At 45.2% G+C, this 20,208-nt stretch overlaps 1 protein-coding gene and 2 non-coding genes across 6 annotated transcripts; all 3 read right to left on the bottom strand.

Moving 5' to 3' along the window:
• Window positions 1-1,947: 1,947 nt before the first annotated feature.
• On the bottom strand, window positions 1,948-17,529 carry LOC110520240 (splicing factor 3B subunit 1). Of its 4 annotated transcripts, none has more exons than XM_021597411.2 (23): window positions 17,374-17,528; window positions 16,191-16,366; window positions 15,842-15,943; window positions 15,496-15,610; window positions 12,729-12,808; window positions 12,274-12,486; window positions 11,666-12,131; window positions 11,326-11,447; window positions 10,716-11,015; window positions 10,299-10,478; window positions 10,104-10,190; window positions 9,535-9,805; window positions 9,127-9,272; window positions 8,678-8,824; window positions 8,286-8,411; window positions 7,742-7,963; window positions 7,058-7,240; window positions 6,825-6,936; window positions 6,216-6,336; window positions 5,850-5,981; window positions 5,337-5,609; window positions 3,040-3,256; window positions 1,948-2,597 (listed from the first exon to the last, which is right to left on the bottom strand). In XM_021597411.2, exons 1-23 carry the CDS (start codon window positions 17,399-17,401, stop codon window positions 2,439-2,441), a joined length of 3,978 nt encoding a protein of 1,325 aa, XP_021453086.2. In that variant the 5' UTR covers window positions 17,402-17,528; the 3' UTR covers window positions 1,948-2,438. The 4 variants fall into 4 exon arrangements, with proteins under 4 accessions (XP_021453086.2, XP_021453085.2, XP_021453087.2 ...); XM_021597410.2 differs by having other exon boundaries at window positions 11,666-12,134; window positions 17,374-17,527; XM_021597412.2 differs by lacking the exons at window positions 15,496-15,610; window positions 15,842-15,943; window positions 16,191-16,366; window positions 17,374-17,528 and adding an exon at window positions 13,166-15,440 and having other exon boundaries at window positions 11,666-12,134.
• Window positions 7,449-7,518, bottom strand: LOC118964369. The gene has a single exon (XR_005051418.1). It is a non-coding gene; the product is annotated as a small nucleolar RNA R38 (small nucleolar RNA).
• LOC118964367 lies at window positions 8,929-9,067 on the bottom strand. Its single transcript, XR_005051417.1, has one exon. It is a non-coding gene; the product is annotated as a small nucleolar RNA SNORA72 (small nucleolar RNA).
• Window positions 17,530-20,208: the final 2,679 nt, after the last annotated feature.

Genomic DNA, 20,208 nt, shown 5'->3' with positions numbered 1-20,208 from the left:
TCCTTATGCCTTAGTCTCTGTGTACAGTAGCAACAGAGATGTTTACTGTTGCCTATCTCAACACACACACACCACCTTTTGTGCAGTCAGCAGGTAGGATACTGCATGTGTTCAGGAAGATGCATTCCTGAGTCTATTGTGTTTTGGAGACCAAACAGGAAATGTCTCAGTCATTACCATACCTAGTTCTGGATTGTTAGAGAGAATCAAATAGCTCTTTATATAGTTACACGAGAATGGACATTTGGCACAGAACTATGGAGCACAAATGTAGCTTGTCCACTACAGTCAATTATTGTTGGGGTTACTGTTCTCTCCTGCATCTCTGATCTATTTCCTGTTGACAAAATCATAAAACCCACCTCCACCCCTAAACTAGTAGCCAGCCAGCCACACCACACCAGTCACACTAACCAACGACTACACTAAACCCTTCAGGGGACATCTGACCTGGCAAAGGCCCCACTAGTACAAAGTCGTGACTAAATGTCCCCACCCCCTGCCATGGTCGCCAGAATGGCTGACTTTTGACTTGAGGGAGAGAATCAAACTCTTCCTTCGTACATCTTCCTAATTTATGGTGCCATATCAAGTCGGATTCTCGAAAGCGAGCACGATTCACATTACTGATACAAATGATTACTACTCGATCCAGGGCCTCTTTCTCATCTCCCTCATCCCCCCTACAATGGAAACCCTCCCCCACCACTTATATCTTTACACTTCAGCAGTATCCCCCCTTTCACTACTCTGCATAGAGAACCATGCATGCGCTGCCTTTGACCCAGTTTCCAGGCAGACTCAGACTCCACCAAGCTCATTGCTCACTCAGCTCTATGATATAGTCTGAGTCTCTTGAGGACAGTGTGTGTGTTGAGAGAGCTGAGCTCTGAGTTCCTCTTATCAGGGCTGATTGGGAGACTGCCTGGGTGCCTGTCTGTGCGCTGGTTGCCCAGTTCAAGGACCACACTATGAAATGGTCTCCATTAAGAATTGGAGCTCTTCCTTGGTGATAGGTTGACTATAGCCATGTTACAGCATGGGGACAGAACTAGGTCCACTGCCTCGCTCCACTGGCCTTAACCCACACGACGAGTAACATATGTACCACTGATCTATTATGAAGGATGGTGCCTTTGCACCTTCTTGCATGACATCATCAGACCTTTAGAGTGGTTCTGTTAACAGATACATGAGTAAGTGTTGCTTCTGGCGTAAACCTGAGGGTGTCCCACAAACGTAAAGGGCCTGTTTCCTGGACAGATTAAGCAGTCCTGAACTAAAAAGCATGGGTAATAGAAATTCTCAATTTAAAGTGTCAGCAGTCTTTACCTATAGGCCTATTGGGGCCTTGCCCTTGATTCTCTCCCACCCACTGACTGTAGCCCAAACACACACGTCCTTTCCCAGAATCCCCATATAGCCTTAGAGGCACGCAAGCATTCGCTTCCACGTCAAAACCACAGGGCTAGCTACCCGGAGCACTCCTTCACCTTGGTCTGTTATGTCTCAGCAGGATGACAGGGCCTGATAAGGGAACAAAAGGCATTATAGAGGGTTGATTTCTGAACAAACTGTAGCCTTTGTAATGTAATCTTGTGGCATTTCTTGGTGAAATATAGCTAATTTGGTATGGTCGATGTTCTACCCCAGCTTGTGTACATTTAACTACATTTTTTAAATTTTTATCGTTCATCTAAGACTAGTAGTGCCTGTGGAACATGAGGATGTGACACAAGGTGGCAAAGGTGATCTGTGTGGAATTTGAATCTGGAGAATGCTGGTATGTTCTCACATATTCCACCAAGGAGTTATTTTCCCTCCAAGGTTATGACCATAGACATAGGGAAAGGAAGATGGTACTTTTCATAGACCGCTTTCCATATTATTACTCCTATGAGTAGTCATGTCTCATGCTTTACTTTGACCAACTCAATAAAGCAGAGGTTTTATTTTATACACAAACGTTTATTCAGTCAAATAAAGCAACATTCTGATAAGAACAGGGGGGTGATCACTGATAAGCGAGCAAAGCATTGAGAAGGAATGGTCAAGGCCGGTAAAAAGAAACCATGACAATATTTTAAAGAGTTTCACTGAGTTGCTTTTCCATTCCATAACAAGGCTAACTTAGAGCCTGCACTCCATCTACTGTACTGTCTGTCATTCCTTATAGAAATGATTAGAAAAAGGAGAAAACAAAACAATACATACAAGCTCTAAGAAGTTGTTCCATTTTATACTCCATTTCCCTATCATACACAGTTTTTATTGTATTAAAAATCAATCTCAGGCCACAGCCACTGTGGCTGTGTTGGATACAACCACTACAAAGACAGAGGAGATAAATAATATAAAAAATGGACCAAGTCCTATACACAAAGAGAGATAGGACAAAGAGAAGAGGGAGAGAAATCGTCAGAGTGAGAAGAGCAGAATCACAAGAAGTACTCCAGCTCATAGCGGAGGTAAGGGTTCTTCTCATCGTTGTAGACGTGTGGGTAATGAGCAATGAGAGCATCCTGGGAGCCGATGTAGATAGAGTTGTAGATCTTCCAGTAGACGTCTCGCACCTTCCTGGCTGGGTGGAACAGACCCTGGGGAGAGGAGACTGTGTTAGAGCATCACACTCAATGGCTGTACTTACAGTGCTACTATATTTTCATTACGTTTGTTATTTTTGCTAAATATCCACAGCAGTTCTTTCATGGACGTCATAAAGGGTAGGTTTCGGTTGATAGAAATATAAGTTCACATTTACATCCTTTTCTGGACATTTGATATTGATTCAACACTGGGCTATTCTGGAACTAGCTTAGACATACATATTTAGTAGTCTGCTACCTGTACCAAAGCAAGAAGAACAGTGATGTAGGTCAGGGGTGGGAAAACCTTGTGGCTTGCAGGCCATATCTGGATTTCGAAAGTCGGAGGTCCACAGATTTTTTTAGGGAGCGGCCATTTAAATCTGGGTGGCGGACGAGGCTCACCGGTCGTAGCTCACCCACCCTTGGTGTAGGCAGTAGTGATAGTAGTTACCTGTAGGCAATACTGCAGCATGCGGCAGGGGCCGATGGCCACCCTGAGGCCTTCCAAGGCCCCCATCACAGCCTGGATGACGTGGGGCGACGTCTCAAACACGTTGGGCCACACATAGTTGAGCAGGTGGTTGAGCGAGTCTTCACAGCCGAAGCCGTAGACGCCCAGGGACATGTGCTGCACCACGGCACTGGCTGTCTGTCTGTGGACCAAGTCTCTGTAAGGAGGAGAGAAAGTGGGGAAACAGGGTTAACATGGGTCCAATCAAAAGGTGGAAAGGGCCTTTGGAAAGTATTCAGACCCCTTCACCTTTTCAAAATGTTACATTACAGCCTTATTATAAATTGGATTAAATACATGTTTTGTCAGCAATCTCTACACAATACCCCATACCGAAGCGAAAATGGTTTTAGAATTTTTTGCAAATGTTTTAAAAATAAAAAACAAATACCTTTAGATAAGTATTCAGACCCTTTGCTATGAAACTCTAAATTGAGCTCAGGTGCACCCTGTTTCCATTGATCATGCTTGAGATGTTTCTACAACTTGGAGTCATCCTGTGGTAAATTCAATTGATTGGACATGATTTGGAAAGGCACACACTTGTCCCACAGTTGACAGTGCATGGAGTTCTACGGACAATTCCTTTGACCTCATGACTTGGTTTTTGCTCTGACATGCACTGTCAACTGTGGGACCACACATAAGGTCCCACAGTTGACAGTGCATGTCAGAGCAAAAACCAAGCCATGAGGTCAAAGGAATTGTCCGTAGAACTCCGAGACATGATTTTGTCGAGGCACAGGTACCAAAAAATTCTGCAGTATTGAAGGTCCAAGAACACAGTGGCCTCCATCATTCTTAAATGGAAGAAGTTTGGAACCACCAAGACTCTTCCTAGAGCCGGGCGCACGGCCAAACTGAGCAACCGGGGGAGAAGGGCCTTAGTCAGAGAGGTGACCAAGAACCCGATGGTCACTCAGACAGAGCTCTAGAGTTCGCTTGTGGAGATGGGAGAACCTTCCAGAAGGACAACCATCTCTGGTGCACTCCCACTAATCAGGCCTTTACGGTAGACTGGCCAGACAGAAGCCACTCCTCAGTAAAAGGCACATGACAACCTGCTTGGAGTTCGCCAAAAGGCACCTAAAGATGAGAAACAAGATTCTCTGGCCTGATGAAACCAAGTTTGAACTCTTTGGCCTGAATGCTCAGTGTCACGTCTGGAAGAAACCTGGCACCATCCCTACAATGAAGCATGGTGGTGGCAGCATCATGCTGTGGGGATGTTTTTCAGCAGCTGGGACCGGGGGACTAGTCAGGATCGAGGGAAAGATGAATGGAGCAAAGTACAGTGATCCTTGATGAAAACCTGCTCCAGAGCACAGACTGGGGCAAAGGTTCACCTTCCAACAGGACAACGACCCTGAACACACAGCCAAGACAACGCAGGAGTGACTTCAGGAAAAGTTTCTAATTGTCCTCGAGTGGCCCAGCCAGAACCCAGACTTGAACCTGATCCAACATCTCTGGAGAGACCGGAAAATAGCTGTGCAGCAACACTCCCAATCCAACAGAACTTGAGAGGATCTGCAGAGAGGAATGGGAGAAACTCACCAAATACATGTGTGCCAAGCTTGTAGCGTCATACCCAAGAAGACTCAAGGCTGTAATCACTGCCAAAGGTACTTCAACAAAGTACTGAGTAAAGGGTCTGAATACTTATGTAAATGTGATATTTCAGTTTTTTTTATTAGTTAGCAAAAATGTCTAAACTTGTTTTTGCTTTGTCATTATGAGGTACTGTGTGTAGATTGAGGGGGGGGGGATTTAATCAATTTTGGAATAAGGCTGTAACATAACATGTGGAAAGTCAAGGGGTCTGAATACTTTCCAAATGCACTGCATATTCTAAGGCTGAGGGTGAAATCCTCATTGACAATGAATTACACTTTACTTTGTAACCAACGGGTGCAGGGTGAGAACAGAAGTGAAATGATGTCACATCTGCCAGTTCTCATGTTGGTGTCCATCTAGCGAAGTACTAGCCCTGATCTGACCACTGATAGGTCAAACAGGCGAGAATGATTCGCAGGCATAATACCACCAAGTCAACTGCCTGCCAACACTGTTGACATACAGGGCTGAAACTCACCACGGCTAGTTGTTAAATGTACTGCTTGTAGATATAATGAATACTTATTAGGAGGGAAATGTTATGTTTATCTGGGTAGTGAAGGAGTTCATTGCGTTACTAGAACTGAAGCCAAAACATCACAATGCTGCAATCCTTTCACCTGTCCATCAGTGCATCCTCCAGCAGGGGCGTGACAGCGTAAATGTAGTCCTTGCCCATCTCCCCAATGTACTCAAACAGGAAGGAGAGGGACTTGAGCACGCCGTTCTGCACGTTGAGCTCTGGCACGCGGTACTCATTCATGAGCGCGGGGAGCACGGTGAAGGGAGAACAGGTCTCAGCCACGATGGCGATGGCTACAGTGGTACACACTCTGTTCTGACGCTCCTGAACCTTCAGGTTGTTTAGTAGTGTGGCCAGCACGTCATGGGGTCTGGAGGGGGAGAGAGGGGTCAGGAGGTCACCCACATGCTAAATCAGTGCACATTAAAAAACACAACAGCAAAAGGAATATGACCAAGCACAAATGAAAATGCTCACATTTGGGAGGGGAAAACATTCAATTGAACACAACGTCCTTGAGCAGACATTTAATTTCCAAACCGAATCCCTAATAGATGACAAACTGTGAGGATGGTATGGTCATGAATTAGCCAGAGACTGGAGCACTCACCCGATAGCCTTGGCGATGTATCCAAAGGTGTTGACAGTGGCTCTGCGGATGGCCTTCTTGTGGGCCTTGAGGAGCTCCAGCAGCTCAAAACAGATCCGCATCCACTCCCTGGCCGACACGTACTCAGCACCCCTACACAGACAGAGCAGGGTAGGAGTTATAACATGGTTGATGAAACATCTACTAGTGTATCAATTTCTGCACATATGAGTAGGCATCAGAGGCTCTCTCAATTCATCTTTCCTCCTCTCCCAGAGGGAACTGGAACCTTCTCCAATACGGTTGAGAAGGAAGAGACAGGATGTCGAGGAAAGTCGAATTGAGAGTCAAAGATTGAAATATACAAGGCCATCACCACACACATACCTGTCAGCAATCCTGCCCACCAGGTCAATACAGTTCTCCTGCACCTTCTCATGTCTGTTCTTCAAGATTGGCGTCAGGCGCGGCAGCAGGTCTTTGATTGGTGGAGTCATCTTATGCATGCCTATGAATGACAGGACAGACAACCAATCAGATGTCTGATGCATATCAACCAGTCTTACTACTACCACCACTACTACTACCATAACCACGCTTCTAATGTTAATAGTGTTGAACCCTCTGTACAGACCAATCCATGTTCTTCACTGAACTAACCCAATTCATTCATAGGCATTTCTCTTCCAACTTGAGTGCTTTCTCATAAATAATTGCAGCGTATGTTTCAGGAAGCGAGAGGAATGGTGTCCTACGCTATATAACAAGGAGAATAAATTGTGTTTTGGAAGACACTATATGCCAATTGACTTTTCATTTGTAACCAACGGGTGCAGGGTGAGAACAGAAGTGAAATGATGTCACATCTGCCAGTTCTCGTGTTGGTGTCAATCTAGCGAAGTACTAGCCCTGATCTGACCACGGATAGGTCGAACAGGCGAGATTGATTCGCAGAGAGAAGACCGGTGTCGTAGTGAGAGGGTGATGTTTACGTACCGATGACGTTGACGATGGCCTTGAGAGCACCGAGGATGCTTCCCAGTACTTCAGGATACTCCTCTCCTAGGTACTCATATAACACCACTCCCAGGTGACCCATCAGCTTCTCCTGTTGAGGGGAGAAAGAGAGGTTTAGAAAGGAAGAGAAACCCTGCACATCTTTAGTGACGTTCGTGGCGAAGTTTATGAGTGAGAGAGTACGAGTGTGTGTCTGTTTGAGTCAGTCTAACCTCCTGGCAGGTCTTCATGACCACGGCGGTACGAGAGATGAGGTCAGCTGCCTGCTGGCGGACCTTGGCAGACTTGTTGTTGAGACGCCACAGTACCGTACCACAGATCTGAGGCAGGTAGGGCTTCACCCTCTTCCCCAGGGCATTCACCACCGTGCCAAACCCGTTCAGCATTACAGAGTCCTACACAGGGTCAGAGGTCAACTAGAGTTAGTCTTAGTCTACAGTCTACACAGGTAGGCTAATGGACAGTGTCTGCTTTCAAAATGGCATCCTATTCCCGATATACTGCACTACATTTGACCAAAGCCCATAGGGCTCTGGTTTAAATGGAATAGTATGCCATTTCAGACACAGACGCTTGCCCATTCCAATCAATATGAATCTCCCATCAAACCTCAGACTACCAGAAGTCCACACTGCTGTTCAGACAGGGATAACTTGTTTCATCACAGGCTTTACAAAATGTCTATCTGAACATTCCCCAACGTTATGTCCCTAAAGTTATACCCTGAGCCAGGTTGTCGGCAAACATTCTGGAACCTTGTAGATAGAAATGTGATGAATAGAGCTGACACGATTCCTTATTCTACAGGTCATAAAGCCATATTTGTTCTACATAAACCATTTCTATCTGAACGCTCCACAACACTGTTCCTCGCTGAACGTGCCCCCAGGTCTCACCTCAGTGGTCTGTTCCTGGAAGGCGTACAGGATGCCGTCGATCAGCTGCTCCTCCAGCTTGTGGTCGATGTCAGCAGCTCCCAGGTTCCCCATGATCTTCTCTATGGTCTCCATCACCATCTTCCTGTACTGCTCTGCCTCGTCCTTCAGGTCATCTACTATACGAGAGATGATCTCTGCTGCTCCCACCTTGTTGGCCAGCTCTACTGTGGTGTCCACCAGCTGGAGAGAGATGGGGGGGAATTTGGTCAGTTCAAGCCTCGGGGGAAACACGGCAGTGATTAATTAACGTTGAACTAAACATTGAAATCCAACCATAAAATCTTCTGCTTATCGTTGCTTGGTATAGTTCAACTTAATGTCGAACTTTACTTAGTAAATCTAACTCTTAAATCACCAGTCATCTTCTGCTACAAGCCTTGGCACAGACCTTCATTTCTGCTTTTCTATTTATACTTGATACATAACTGCCTACTTGACCAAACAAATTCAACATGTCGTTAGTGTATGGAGTCATGTGTGTGTGTGAGTTGTGCGTACCTACCTGTCTGTAGTTGCGTCTGTCCAGGGCCATCCTGTGCTGCCAGAAGTGCTTGAAGAAGGGGGGCAGGATCTCTGTCTTGATGTAGTTGGCCTCCACACCGTCAGTACCACAGCACTGTTTCACCACCTGGAAGAGAGGGGGAACAATGGGGGTTAGAAACAGGCCACACATACACCAATTCTGTTTGAAGTGTACTAGCTAGCAACTTATTTCCATTTTGGAAATGTAACCAACGGGTGCAGGGTGAGAACAGAAGTGAAATGATGTCACATCTGCCAGATCTCATGTTGGTGTCCATCTAGCGAAGTACTAGCCCTGATCTGACCACTGATAGGTCGAACAGGCGAGAATGATTCGCGCACAAACACACACACAAAGTTAGGCTCCCTCACCTTGAGCACGATCTTCTTCATCTCCTCGTCAGGGGACTGGAACTCTCTGATGAGGATCAGCATGACCTCTCTGGTGTAGTAGTTAGCATACTCAGCATCCATTAGAGGGATCAGGTAGCCAATGGCCTTCAGGAACGCAGCCAGACCCTGGAACCCAGATGTTTAACTCAGTTACCAGGTCGACACAGCCAAGATACTCTGATAAAGTTGAATGTGATTTCAGGTAAACTTGTATTAACTACTTGTTTTAAGAATGTAACCAACAAGTGCAGGGTGAGAACAGAAGTGAAATGATGTCACATCTGCCAGTTCTCATGTTGGTGTCAATCTAGCGAAGTACTAGCCCTGATCTGACCACTGATAGGTCAAACAGGCGAGAATGATTCGCAGACATGTAACCGAAGGCAATGAGTCCTCAACAGTTTGGTCCTCTAGTGTTTTGTCCTCACCTTTCCTCTGTGCTGTCTGATACCCTTCCATAGGGGTTTGAGTACGGAGTCAAAGGACTCGATACCGTAGGGAGTGGCAGCCTCCGCCAGGGCAGCAATGGCAAGGGCACTGATGGTCCGCACCTTCTGCTGCTCATCCACCAGACCTGAGGGGGGCGCAAACAGTTAAGGTCAGTAAGAGATCATATTTTATCCTTCCTGGTAGTGTGTTTTGTGACCATGTGTGAAATGCACTTAAAAAGACAATTAACTTGAAAAAGCACACATTGTTTTTAAATAAAAAAGCTAAACTACGAATCACATTTACTAGATAGTAACGCCCAAAAATAACAAAATGACTATTACTAGATAGTAGAACTAAACTACCCCTTCAAGTCACATACTATCTGCGTTGCTCCCTCAGCTCACCATGCTCGATGATCTCCACCAGACTCCTCAGATGGGGCAGGATGGCACAACCCATGAGGATGGCGATCTGCTGGACAATCTTGATGCCCGTGTGGCGGGCCTGCCATGACTTCTTGCTCTTACACACAGCCTTGAGGAAGGGCAGCAGGGATGGGATACCCAGAGCGGACGCTACGACAGCGAAAGCTCTGGCTGTTGTATTTCTGACATACTCGTCCATGTTGTCAATATCAGGCCTCATGGTGGAGATCATAGTGGCCAGGCCGGCAGCCTAGAAAGGGAGGGAAGGAGAGAGACATGGAAAGAGATCAACAGATTAATTGGTGTTCATGACACTGCTTGCATAGACAGCATAAGTGTCTTTTTCTAATGTGATTTCTGGAGAGAGAAAAAAATATTCTCTACTCGCTGTAGGAATGTAACCAACGGGTGCAGGGTGAGAACAGAAATGGATGTCAAATTGGCTAGTTCTCGTGCTGGTTTTTCAGCTAGCGAAGTACTAGCCCTGATCTGACCACGGACAGGTCCAACAGGCATGTTACCTAACTAGGTCTGGGAGTGGGGCTCACCTTGGCCAAGTTAGAGATGATCTCTCTGCCCTCCACTCGGGCGTAGTAATCTTCATCAATCAGCAGGGGCTCAATCACCACCAGGATCTGGGGAACAGAGTCAATTAGTGAACCACACACAGTGCCAATCTCAGCACAGGAGACATAGTGTAACAGAGTCAGAGTACTGCCACTCACACACACACACTGACCCACCTTGTGTACGTATGGGCGGACGAGATCGTCCAGCTTGTAGAGGATGCGGTCAATGACCTTGACCAGTAGGTGACGCTCCTGGTCCTCCAGAGTAGGAGACATGAGCAGGGGCAGGATCTGGTTGAACAGGGGCCCTGCTCCAAACTCCCTCGCCTTGTCTGTGATCTGACGCAGGGCAGCCTGAGGAGAGACGCAATGGGGTTAGACTGGACAGTTGACTTTTCAGTGGTGAGAGTTCCATACCAAAAGGAAGATGGAGTAAAGACCATAGAGATACAATATGACACTAGAGTAGCCTATGTCATAAACCTTCATAGCTCGTAGAATGTGCGGATAATGGCAGTCATCTTGGTCAGGGAAAGTTCCATTTTTTTTATTCTGTGGTCAACTATGAGGACAGTTGGCAGCTGGTCTCACCTTTCTCATGGGAGGTGTTCCGTTCTTGATCTTCAGCAGCAGTTTCATGATCTTACGCTCCTTCTGTTCCTCTGGGCTCAGAGTGGACTCATCTACCTCAACCAGCAGTTTATCAAAGTACTGGATGTCGTCTGGTTTGAGGAAGGGCAGGTTCCCACTGGGCTGGTCGTTGATCTGCTTCATGGAGCGGTCCTCCTGCTGCATGTGGAAGCCCGTCATGCCCCCCATGGGGGTGGGTGTGGCAGACAGCTTCCGGGCCGGGGTACGGATGGGCACATAGCCTGCTGGTGGGGGAAGGACCTGTGGAGGGAGGTGGAAGATGAAACATCAGTACTGTTCACTTACTATACAGGTAACTTATTTTACAGTACGGTTTACTCTTTGTGTGTACAGGATTGAGGTCTTCTCAGACAAACGCCTTGATGTCTTCAGTAAGAGACACGCCGTTGTGGGGAACTGAACCCAGAGAGACAGAACGTGACACTGACCAGAGACAAACTGTCCTGTTCCAACTCATTATCATATCATTACTGAAGACTATTCACTCATTTAATATAGATATGATGTGATTTCTCCATTGTGCTGGTGAGTGCGAGAGAGTCTACTCTACCTTGTATCCCTCTGGGAACATGGCGTCCAGCTCATCGTCTGTGAGAGGTCGGTTTCTCTCATCGATCTCCCTCTCCCAACGCCACGCCTGCAGCTGCTCTGGGGTCATGCTCATCAGGTGACCTGACAGGATAGGAAACACAATGTAAAACACGCCTCAACCTAGTATCACGTCTTAGTGGGACATTCTACTACTTCTATTACTAGTCATTTATATTACTAATAAATGAACAACAAGTACCTAATAACAAACATGATTTGCCAACAGTTATCAGTTTTAAATGATATTCTACCTCTATATTGAAAATGGGTTGAAATGCAGGTTAGGTGATTGACAGTACCTGGAGAGGGAGTGGCCATATTCATGGCAGGGGTTCCAATGGGGGTCTTCCCAGGGGTCATCAGTGGAGTGGAAGAGCCCATCTGGCTGGCAGGGGTCTCGTCCCAACGGGACTTCCTCTTACTGGCCCCGGGGGTGGGGGTCTCTCCCACAGACTCGTCTCCTCTGTCTGTACGGGGAGTCTCAGCCCAACCACTACCATGACCAGGGGTCTCCCTCTCAGTCTTGGGGGTCTCATCCCAACGGTTTTTGCGCACGCTGCCTGTGGCTCCCCCATGTCCGGGGGTGGTGTGTCCCGGTGTGTCCCCCCTGCCTGGGGTGGCTGCTCCGGCCGGGGTGTGGCTGGGGGTTGGGTCCCACATCCGGGAGCTGGGAGTGGCCCCTGGGGTCTCGCTGCCCTTATTCCTGCCAGGGGTCTCGTCCCAGCGGCTGTTGGAGGGGGTGTGGCCAGGGGTGTGTCCTGGGGTCTGCTGTGGAGAGTGCGCGAGAGAGAAAGAGTCAGGGGATAAAGGGATCAATGAATTCTTACAGACCAGAAATGAAGCCAGGTTGATGTCCTTAGTTCCACTAGCATAAACTTGATTGATCTGATCAGCTAAGATGTTTTACCTCAGCAGACAGGTCAGCCTGGTCCCAGCTAGACATCTTCTTGGGTGTGCCGGTGTTGCTGGGGGTTCCTGATTGGTCCTGTTTCTCGGCCGTCTGGTCCCAGCGACGTTTGCGCTTGGCGGCGGCAGCGGCAGCCTGGGAGGCAGCAGAGCCGTTGACAGCCTTCAGGTCTCCCGTCTTGGCCTTTTCTGCCATCTGCTGACGGATCTCTTTCTGCATAAAGGGAGAAGAGAGAGTGAGAACACGAACCAGAGACTAACCACAACAGGGAAAAGTTTCCCGTGAGGTTTGTAGGACAGAAGTGTATTGAAGGCAACAAAACCCCACACTGAACAGACCCACATAATGAAATATTTATAACCCTCTATGGATACACCACTAATAGACACATTACCTGAAGACAAAGTTATGCCCTTGAGCTAAACCACAAAGGAGGTATATCTGGTCTGTCTTACCTCCTCTTTGGTCAGGTGCTGCTCCTTCATGACATCCATGTACGACCTGGACTGCAGCTTTGGGTCCGGCGTTTTGCCCCCTGCGCGAGAGAGCACCAACAAGACACAGGGCAGCCGATTAGAACACGCCCCAGGACCCGGATTCATAAAACACAGCAAGTAAAACACAGCCAGCTCAGCTAGGCCCTCACTTCTTTAGAAACTTTTACTGTATTAGTTCCTTAAGCTGAATCACAACAAGACAACCCTAGATACACAACATACAGGCAGTCCTCTCTTGCTTGCGTTACATACAAACATAGCTGAATAAAAAACAACAGGCAGATACATTGAGAAAGAGCTGAGGTGGGTTTTTTCTTTCTTTTAAGGAGATAACAGGCGAGGATAAAGCCATCACTGATGCAGGGGTCCTGGGCTGTGCTCTCCAGAATACGTACACTTTCAGTGCCAAGGGTCCTTCTGCAGTCAGACTTCAACCGGCAGAAAAGAAGCCTAGAAAATGTCTCTTTACCATTAGTAACACTTTGGAAAAGGGTTGGAACTCACACACATAAGCATACCACCTGTGATTTCTTTTTACGTCACTCAAAAGAAAAATCCTCCTGGGGCTCAAACCTTAAATAAATGAAAATATGTAAAATACCCTCTAGATTGTGAAGTATTGATTAATAAAATTAAAATCTAAATTGTTCCCAAATCTAGGAATCTTCTTGTGAGATAAATGTGTAGCTACTTTATGTAACCCAGGGTAGGGAGAGCATCTATATGTAGTTACACGTTTACATCAGGGGCCGTGAAGGCTACGATTAGTTCCAGGAGGGGGGGGGGGGGGACAGGCTGCCTGCTACTAAGCAGCTGGTAGTTTGACATCAGTCGATTACTATTTCAACTTCGTAAACGTAGATCTTGGCTTCCTTTTTAGAAAAATATATATTCTTTAAATTCATTACGAATTACAAAATCAATCTAAAGCAAAAGACTACCATGAAATTTAAATGTAATTTAAATGTAATGATATAAAGTCTAGGGTAGAAGACAAAATTAAAAAGGTTCTTATGGTAGAGGTTTATTGAGTAAGAGCTGCCCCCCACCCAGACAGACCACCAGCGGACCCTGACAAAACTGACAAGCACACGCTTCTGTCTGTTCACCATAACCTACACAGGATGAGTTGCTGCACCCTTAAGAGAGTGCAGTACAGGACTGGCAAAGCAGTACTGCTGTAGGAGAGAAATTAAGGACAGTTAGTATGGGCCTGTGGAATTGCGGCACACAGATTTCTTGATATGTTTCTATTTTACAAAGATGTAAAATAGAAATATATTTACACAACATCTTTGTATATGACAGAGCTGTCTACATGCAGGCTTGATACAGGCCTACCCAGACTACATAGAGGCACTGAGGCCACTTCATCTCAGAAAAGAGACATGGGTGCTTCAGTCGCTACAAACAAATTGTTGCATTGTGTAGATAAATACCTTAATCCTATTCTAGAATGTGTGTGCTTAGTTAATCAAATGCTCAATGGCTAGTCAAGCCGTATTTTGAGAGACAGGCCCTCCTTGTTAACTGATGGACTATTCAGTTCATTTAGGCTTTGAGGAATGTGAATATAGCTAGTTGACGGCTCCTTGCCCCTGTGAGGGGTAAGGGGCAAGACAAGCCCATTGCCAAAGATTAAACCGCAATTGTAATTCACTCTATTAAATCACACACTTGGAGTCCAAGTTACGACGCCTGAACCGACTTGGACCAAAAGCCAATTAAATGTGTGTTGAAATCTGAGACCATAACTCAGTAATGTTGATGACATACACATAATTTGTGACGTCCTGTCCTTTTCTAATGGAAGTTCCCCAACCCCTAGAAATCTGACAAGCCAACAGTGGTGGTAACTGACCATAAGCCTGCACAATGATACTGTAGTGAAGGAAGGGCCACTTGGAAGAAAAGGGGTGGTCTGATTGCATTGCTCATTTTATGTGTTCTTGTTCTACACAGAAATACTTCAGATCTGTACCCAGGTGGTCTGCCATCTAGGGGCTTTCAGTGACTTGGAGCCAAGCTTCATACAGCCAGCACGTTTCTGGGGTGGTGTGTATGGGGTCATTGTGTTCCCGCCTACTGGGCACAGTAGGGTGCAGCATATTGCACGAGCAGGTGAATTACCCCAAAGTTGACCATCAACCCCATATAGAAGTTTATTTTCTTTGCTACTCACATTACTTAATACCTTTCTTAAGAGTAAGACAGTTCTTTCCACCATCAGTACATGAGATAGCCACATGGGTATGTTAACCCTTCGAGACACACACAAGCTACCTGCCACCCATGTAGTGTTCGGTACGAAAGTCTAACCAAGACAACCGCAAACCACCTCTCCCTAAAACAAAATGGAACCCCTCACTGGCAGACATTTATTTTATGCTACTTAAATCCTGTTTACAATTATTGTCATTTTCCAAGAAGAAAAAAACCTTGTATCTGCATCGCAGACCGTTTGCCTCAAAGCAAAGAGATTTTATTGAGAGAAAATGATGAGTGATAAAAGGCGCAGTGACAAGAGAACCAACCGCCCTCGGGCCAGGAAAGATTACCACGGGAAGGTCTTAGTCTGGGGAGCAAGCCGTTGCACAGTGCTCGAAGGGCTAAGCAACAAGAGGTGGGTTGAAACTCTTGAAAGGCAGCCATGGGATAAGGGAGAGAGGGTATAACATGAACAGGGGAGGACACTATGGAGGGAGGATGGAGGGGTGAAATTTACCGTCTGCAAAGGGGTCGAGTCGCTCCGGAGAGATGATCATCTGTCGTCGTCTGGCCTTGTACTCGTCCTCACGCTCTGCAATCTTGGCGGGCCTGTGCTCGGCGAACGGGTCGTACTGAGAGGAGAGAGAACACAGCATTTTATTATACATGTCATCGTGGTAAACATACATTTAATGTGAGAACTAGCCATAATAAAATGTATATGACAAGATAGTAGCAGGAAAATTAAGCAAATCCAAAACTTGTGCAATAAGGTTCGGTAATAGGTTCTCTGTCAGGTTTGAACTCAAAAGTAGAATTCTACACTTATTGCAAAAGCTGGAGATGGTGTTACTGGGGCTAACCTGTTCATCTGACTGTGGTATCGCATTGAGTATAGCCACCGGAGCATGATACCCCGGTTTCTTCTGTCCAAGTAGACTTGTTGAAGAGTCCTCCTCGTCATCCTGAAAATAAGAGAGAGAAGAGTCTGGTCAAGCCTAGCCACTTAAGGCAGACTCTCCCAGCTCGCAAACAAGACATAATGGAGTAGTCAACACCATTAAAAATATGACGCCTCACCCCTAGGAAAAGAAGGAGGATGTCAGTGTTGCAGACAACATAAAACACTTTTATTTGACCATTTTCAAAGTAAAAAAGAAAACAAACAAGAATACATACATCAAAACACAGGATTTGACATGCAACACTTACATCCTCCTGTTCATTGGCAGCAATGGAGGTGACATATCCAGCGAAGCGGCTGTCACTGCCACCATAGATCTCCTGGTCGTAATATCCAGTTGAGTCCAGGCCCACACCCTGATCTGCTCCCTCCTCCACCAGGGCAGCCTTCATACCCTGGATCTCCAGGATCTGGGCCTCAATGTCTGGGGACAGGGGGGAAGAATAACACAACAGCCATTGACTTTCAGGGTGTTGAAAAATATGGACAAACGCATCACCTAAGATAAAGCATATTTCCAAATGATAATTAACAAAAACTCAAACAGCATCAGCAGTAGTGATAAGCTACATATTTCATTTTTAAAAATCTGCTGTTGTATTGTAATCAATTAGTATGCTTGTATAGCACGCATTTGCTCTCATCTGTGCTCAAATCGATCGCCGTGTTGACAAAGTAAGCAGCATTTCCCAAATTCGGTTCTGGGGACCCCAAGGGGGGCACGTTTTTGCCCTAGGACTACACAGCCGATTCAAATAATCAAATCTTAATGATTATTTGATTTTGTGAATCAGATGTGTAGCGCTAGGGATAAAACCTTAACCCTTGCTTGGTTTCCCCAGGACCGAGTTTGGAAAACGCTGACCTAGGGCCTGGTAAATTAGTTTCAATTTGAGCGCAATCAGACCGTACTGGTTGGACAAAGATTAGATTATCCAAATAACGTTGGCTATCATAGCTACTTAGCTACAAAATGTATTCATGATACGTGTAATCTGGAACACGTCAAACGTTATGATACTAGGATCAGTGCGGTGTCCGTCCGACATCATGCCATACTTCCAACGCCATTTTAGTTTCTACAACAACACTGACGCTGTTAAATAAATCTAGCCATATCTATACCATAGCAAGTTTCTTATAGCAACACCTACACAAATAGTATAATTGAAGAGCATACTGATCAAGGAAATCATGGTTGTAGAAATGTTGTATTGTCTAGCTAGCCTAGCAGGTGGGGGGGAGGGGGGCATTAGCTATCTGTCCTCGTTGCGTTTAACGTTAGGTTGTCACGAATGAAAATATTGCTAAAACATGTAGCTAGCTTCTAAACAATGGATGCATATTGATCCTCTTTTTAATAGGAACCCGACGTACGTCAAGTTAAATTATAATACCAATTTACAACATTTTCTAAATAAATAGTCTTACCTTCGTGTGTTTTGGCGACTTTCGCCATTTTGGTGGTTCGGTAAGACTGAAACCGGAAGTCCGAACTAATTCATATCCGTTCAGCAAAAAATTGATAAATCCTAGTCACAGATAGAACAATGAGAGTTGTACAAATCTTTAGCTCAGTGGTCCTGGACGAGAAAGGTCTTGAGTGCTTAATAACGGTCAGGAAACCAGGATTGACCCAGTAATAAACTGGAAATGAATATGCTCTGAATATTACTCTGATCTCGAGTTCAACAGTGGTGTGTAAAGTAAACATATTTTAAAGTACTACTTAAGTCGTTTTTGGGGGGTTATCTGCACTTTACTCATTCTATTTTTAACATATTTTACTTCCCTATATTCCTAAAGAAAATAATGTACTTTTTACTCCATATGTTTTCCCTGACACCCAAAAGTACTTTTTATGCTTAGTAGAACAGGAAAATGGTCAAATTCACTCACTTTTCAAGAGAACATCCCTGGTCACCCCATCGTTTAGGTCCACTCATATAATTTTTTATAAACTATTGATCTTCTGTGACTAAATTATGATCTCCGGTGTATTTTGAACATTGAGAGCAGAGCGGATGTTTAGCAGAGTGGCAGGCTGACTACCTATGACACTCATTGAGAGTGAGCTCCTAAGTCCTCCTGTGGTTGGTGGTTGCTGTAAAAAAAATACAAAATATACACTACATACATAATATATACAGTATACACTGAGTGTACAAAACATTAAGAACACCTTCCTAATATTGAGTTACACCCCCCTTTTGCCCTCAACACAGCCTCAATTTATTGGGGCATAGACTCTAGGTGTTGAAAGCATTCCACAGGGATGCTGGCCCATGCTGACTCCAATGCTTCCCACAGTTGTGTCAAGTTGGCTAGATGTCCTTTGGGTGGTGGACCATTCTTGATACACACAGGAAAATGTTGACTGTGGAAAACCCAGCACCATTGCAGTTCTTGACACAAACTGGTGCACCTGGCACCTCTACCATACCCCGCTCAAAGGTACTTAAATATTTTGTCTTGCCCATTCACCCTTTGAATTGCACACATACACAAGCCCTGTGAAAACCATTTTGGCCCCCCTAAATGTGGAGTATGAAATCATTTTTACATAACTAATGTTTTGCTATTGTTCTTTTTTTACATCCATTATTAGACAGAAAATGCAAAACATTGTTTAAGTATTAAGAACATGGTCTTTTGCCTGCTAATGCCTGCAATGCCGTGAAGAAAACGATATGACAACAATAACGTCTAATGTAACTGGCCCCTCTAACAGTACAACTGGCCCCAGCTTTGCCCCCCCCCCCCCCCCCCCCCCCCCCCCCCCCAGTTGAAATCGTCTAGAACCGCCACTGCGTTAAACCTCTGCATTAATCCGGCCCTGGATGTAGTATTTCATTATGTATTTTGTTTTCTTAGGGAAATGAGCACAATAGGTAGGATTTAAACCTTCCTTGTCTCTGATCTACACTCCAGTCCATTTGGTGTCGGTAATGCACCTTAAAGTTGGTTGCTAACTCCCATAGAAAATGCACAGAAGAAGAAAAATAAATAAATGCACACATGTAAACATTACAGTCCCTAGTTTCTTTTTTTAAATTATTTTTTGCCTGTTTTGCATGTTATTTTGGCATTAATACATGTCACATATCAGTTTGCAAACAATGTTAAAAAAATTATTGAGTTAATAAAGCCACATACAAACATGGTCTCTTTTTTTGCTTTCTTGAGTAAGGGAGTTCCAAAATGCAGGTGTTTCAGCCTAGCTCAGTGCTTTCTGTGGTGGTGGGGCAGCCAGCGGAAAATAAGGAACGCAGGGGTTGGTAATGTTCTCTAATTGCGCAGTGATTGGCTCAGTGTTTTGTCACTCATGGGGACACTATGTTGCCGCAAGATCTACGGGGAGAGATTAAAAATTCAAGCCCCTTGGGTGCTGCCATAGATTTACATTAGAAGTGCCCATCCAAGAAGGCTCAAGGTCATTGGCCACAGATATATCCACTGTAGCAAGCAGTCATCATCATGAATCAAATCAACAATCTACTGGCAAATCCTTTTCAATTCTTGTCATATGAAGAGAAATTATAGATAAATCATATCGGTGCTCATCGGCCATTGGACATCAACATTACACAACCAGTTTTAAATTGCAAATTCAACAGTGAATGGTTTGCAAAGCAACCACTAGCCTGCTATTCAATGGAGTCGTTGTATGGTCCAAATCTGGGTTTAAGGGTCTCTTTTCCAAGCTTAAAAGGATAAATATTCAACATTGGCCATGCTGTCAATCCAGCATGACTTCTGCCGCGTTCAAAACAACTGGAAACTGGGAAATCTCAGACTTCATTGAGTTCAAGACAACTGGAAAGTCGTAAAAAAAATGAGCTCAGACTGGGAAAATACGTTTTGAATGGTCATCCAACTCTGAATTCCAAGTAAGGAACTTGGGCCTCTTTCTAGAGCTCCGACCTGAAGATCACTGACGTCATGATTCAACCTTGTTTTTTTCAGAGTTCCCAGATTTCTGGAAAGCACCATAAATTCAGAGAATGCCAGACTTTGATGACAATGTCTGATGACAAAATTTGCCCACGAAGGACCGCCGCACCACCTTCCATTTCAAGTGAGCACAGCACAACAAGGTGAGTCCAAAAATGTCTTGTAGGCTGCTGCATAAATTATGTAATGTGCCAGGGAGATATGTATAGTGCAGTTAAGAAAGTAATACTAAGTGTATGTTGAGCAGTAAGCGGTTAGCTGTTGGTGGTGCACATGTAGCCTATAGCCTGTTTAGAGAAATGTCATCATTGA

This window comes from Oncorhynchus mykiss, chromosome 3, assembly GCF_013265735.2.
Source record: "Oncorhynchus mykiss isolate Arlee chromosome 3, USDA_OmykA_1.1, whole genome shotgun sequence".
NCBI lineage: Eukaryota > Metazoa > Chordata > Actinopteri > Salmoniformes > Salmonidae > Oncorhynchus > Oncorhynchus mykiss.
Note: the sequence above shows the minus strand (reverse complement) of the source record. Positions and strands in the feature narration are given on the sequence as shown.

Excerpts from the sequence above, each read along its gene's own strand:
- LOC110520240 (XM_021597410.2), bottom strand. The coding sequence starts at position 17,401 with ATGGCGAAAGTCGCCAAAACACACGAAG. Across the intron at positions 15,611-15,841 it reads TACCACAGTCAGATGAACAG|TACGACCCGTTCGCCGAGCA; the intron begins GTTAGCCCCAGT and ends CTCTCCTCTCAG. Across the intron at positions 11,016-11,325 it reads TGTTCCCAGAGGGATACAAG|GTCCTTCCCCCACCAGCAGG; the intron begins GTAGAGTAGACT and ends CTCCCTCCACAG.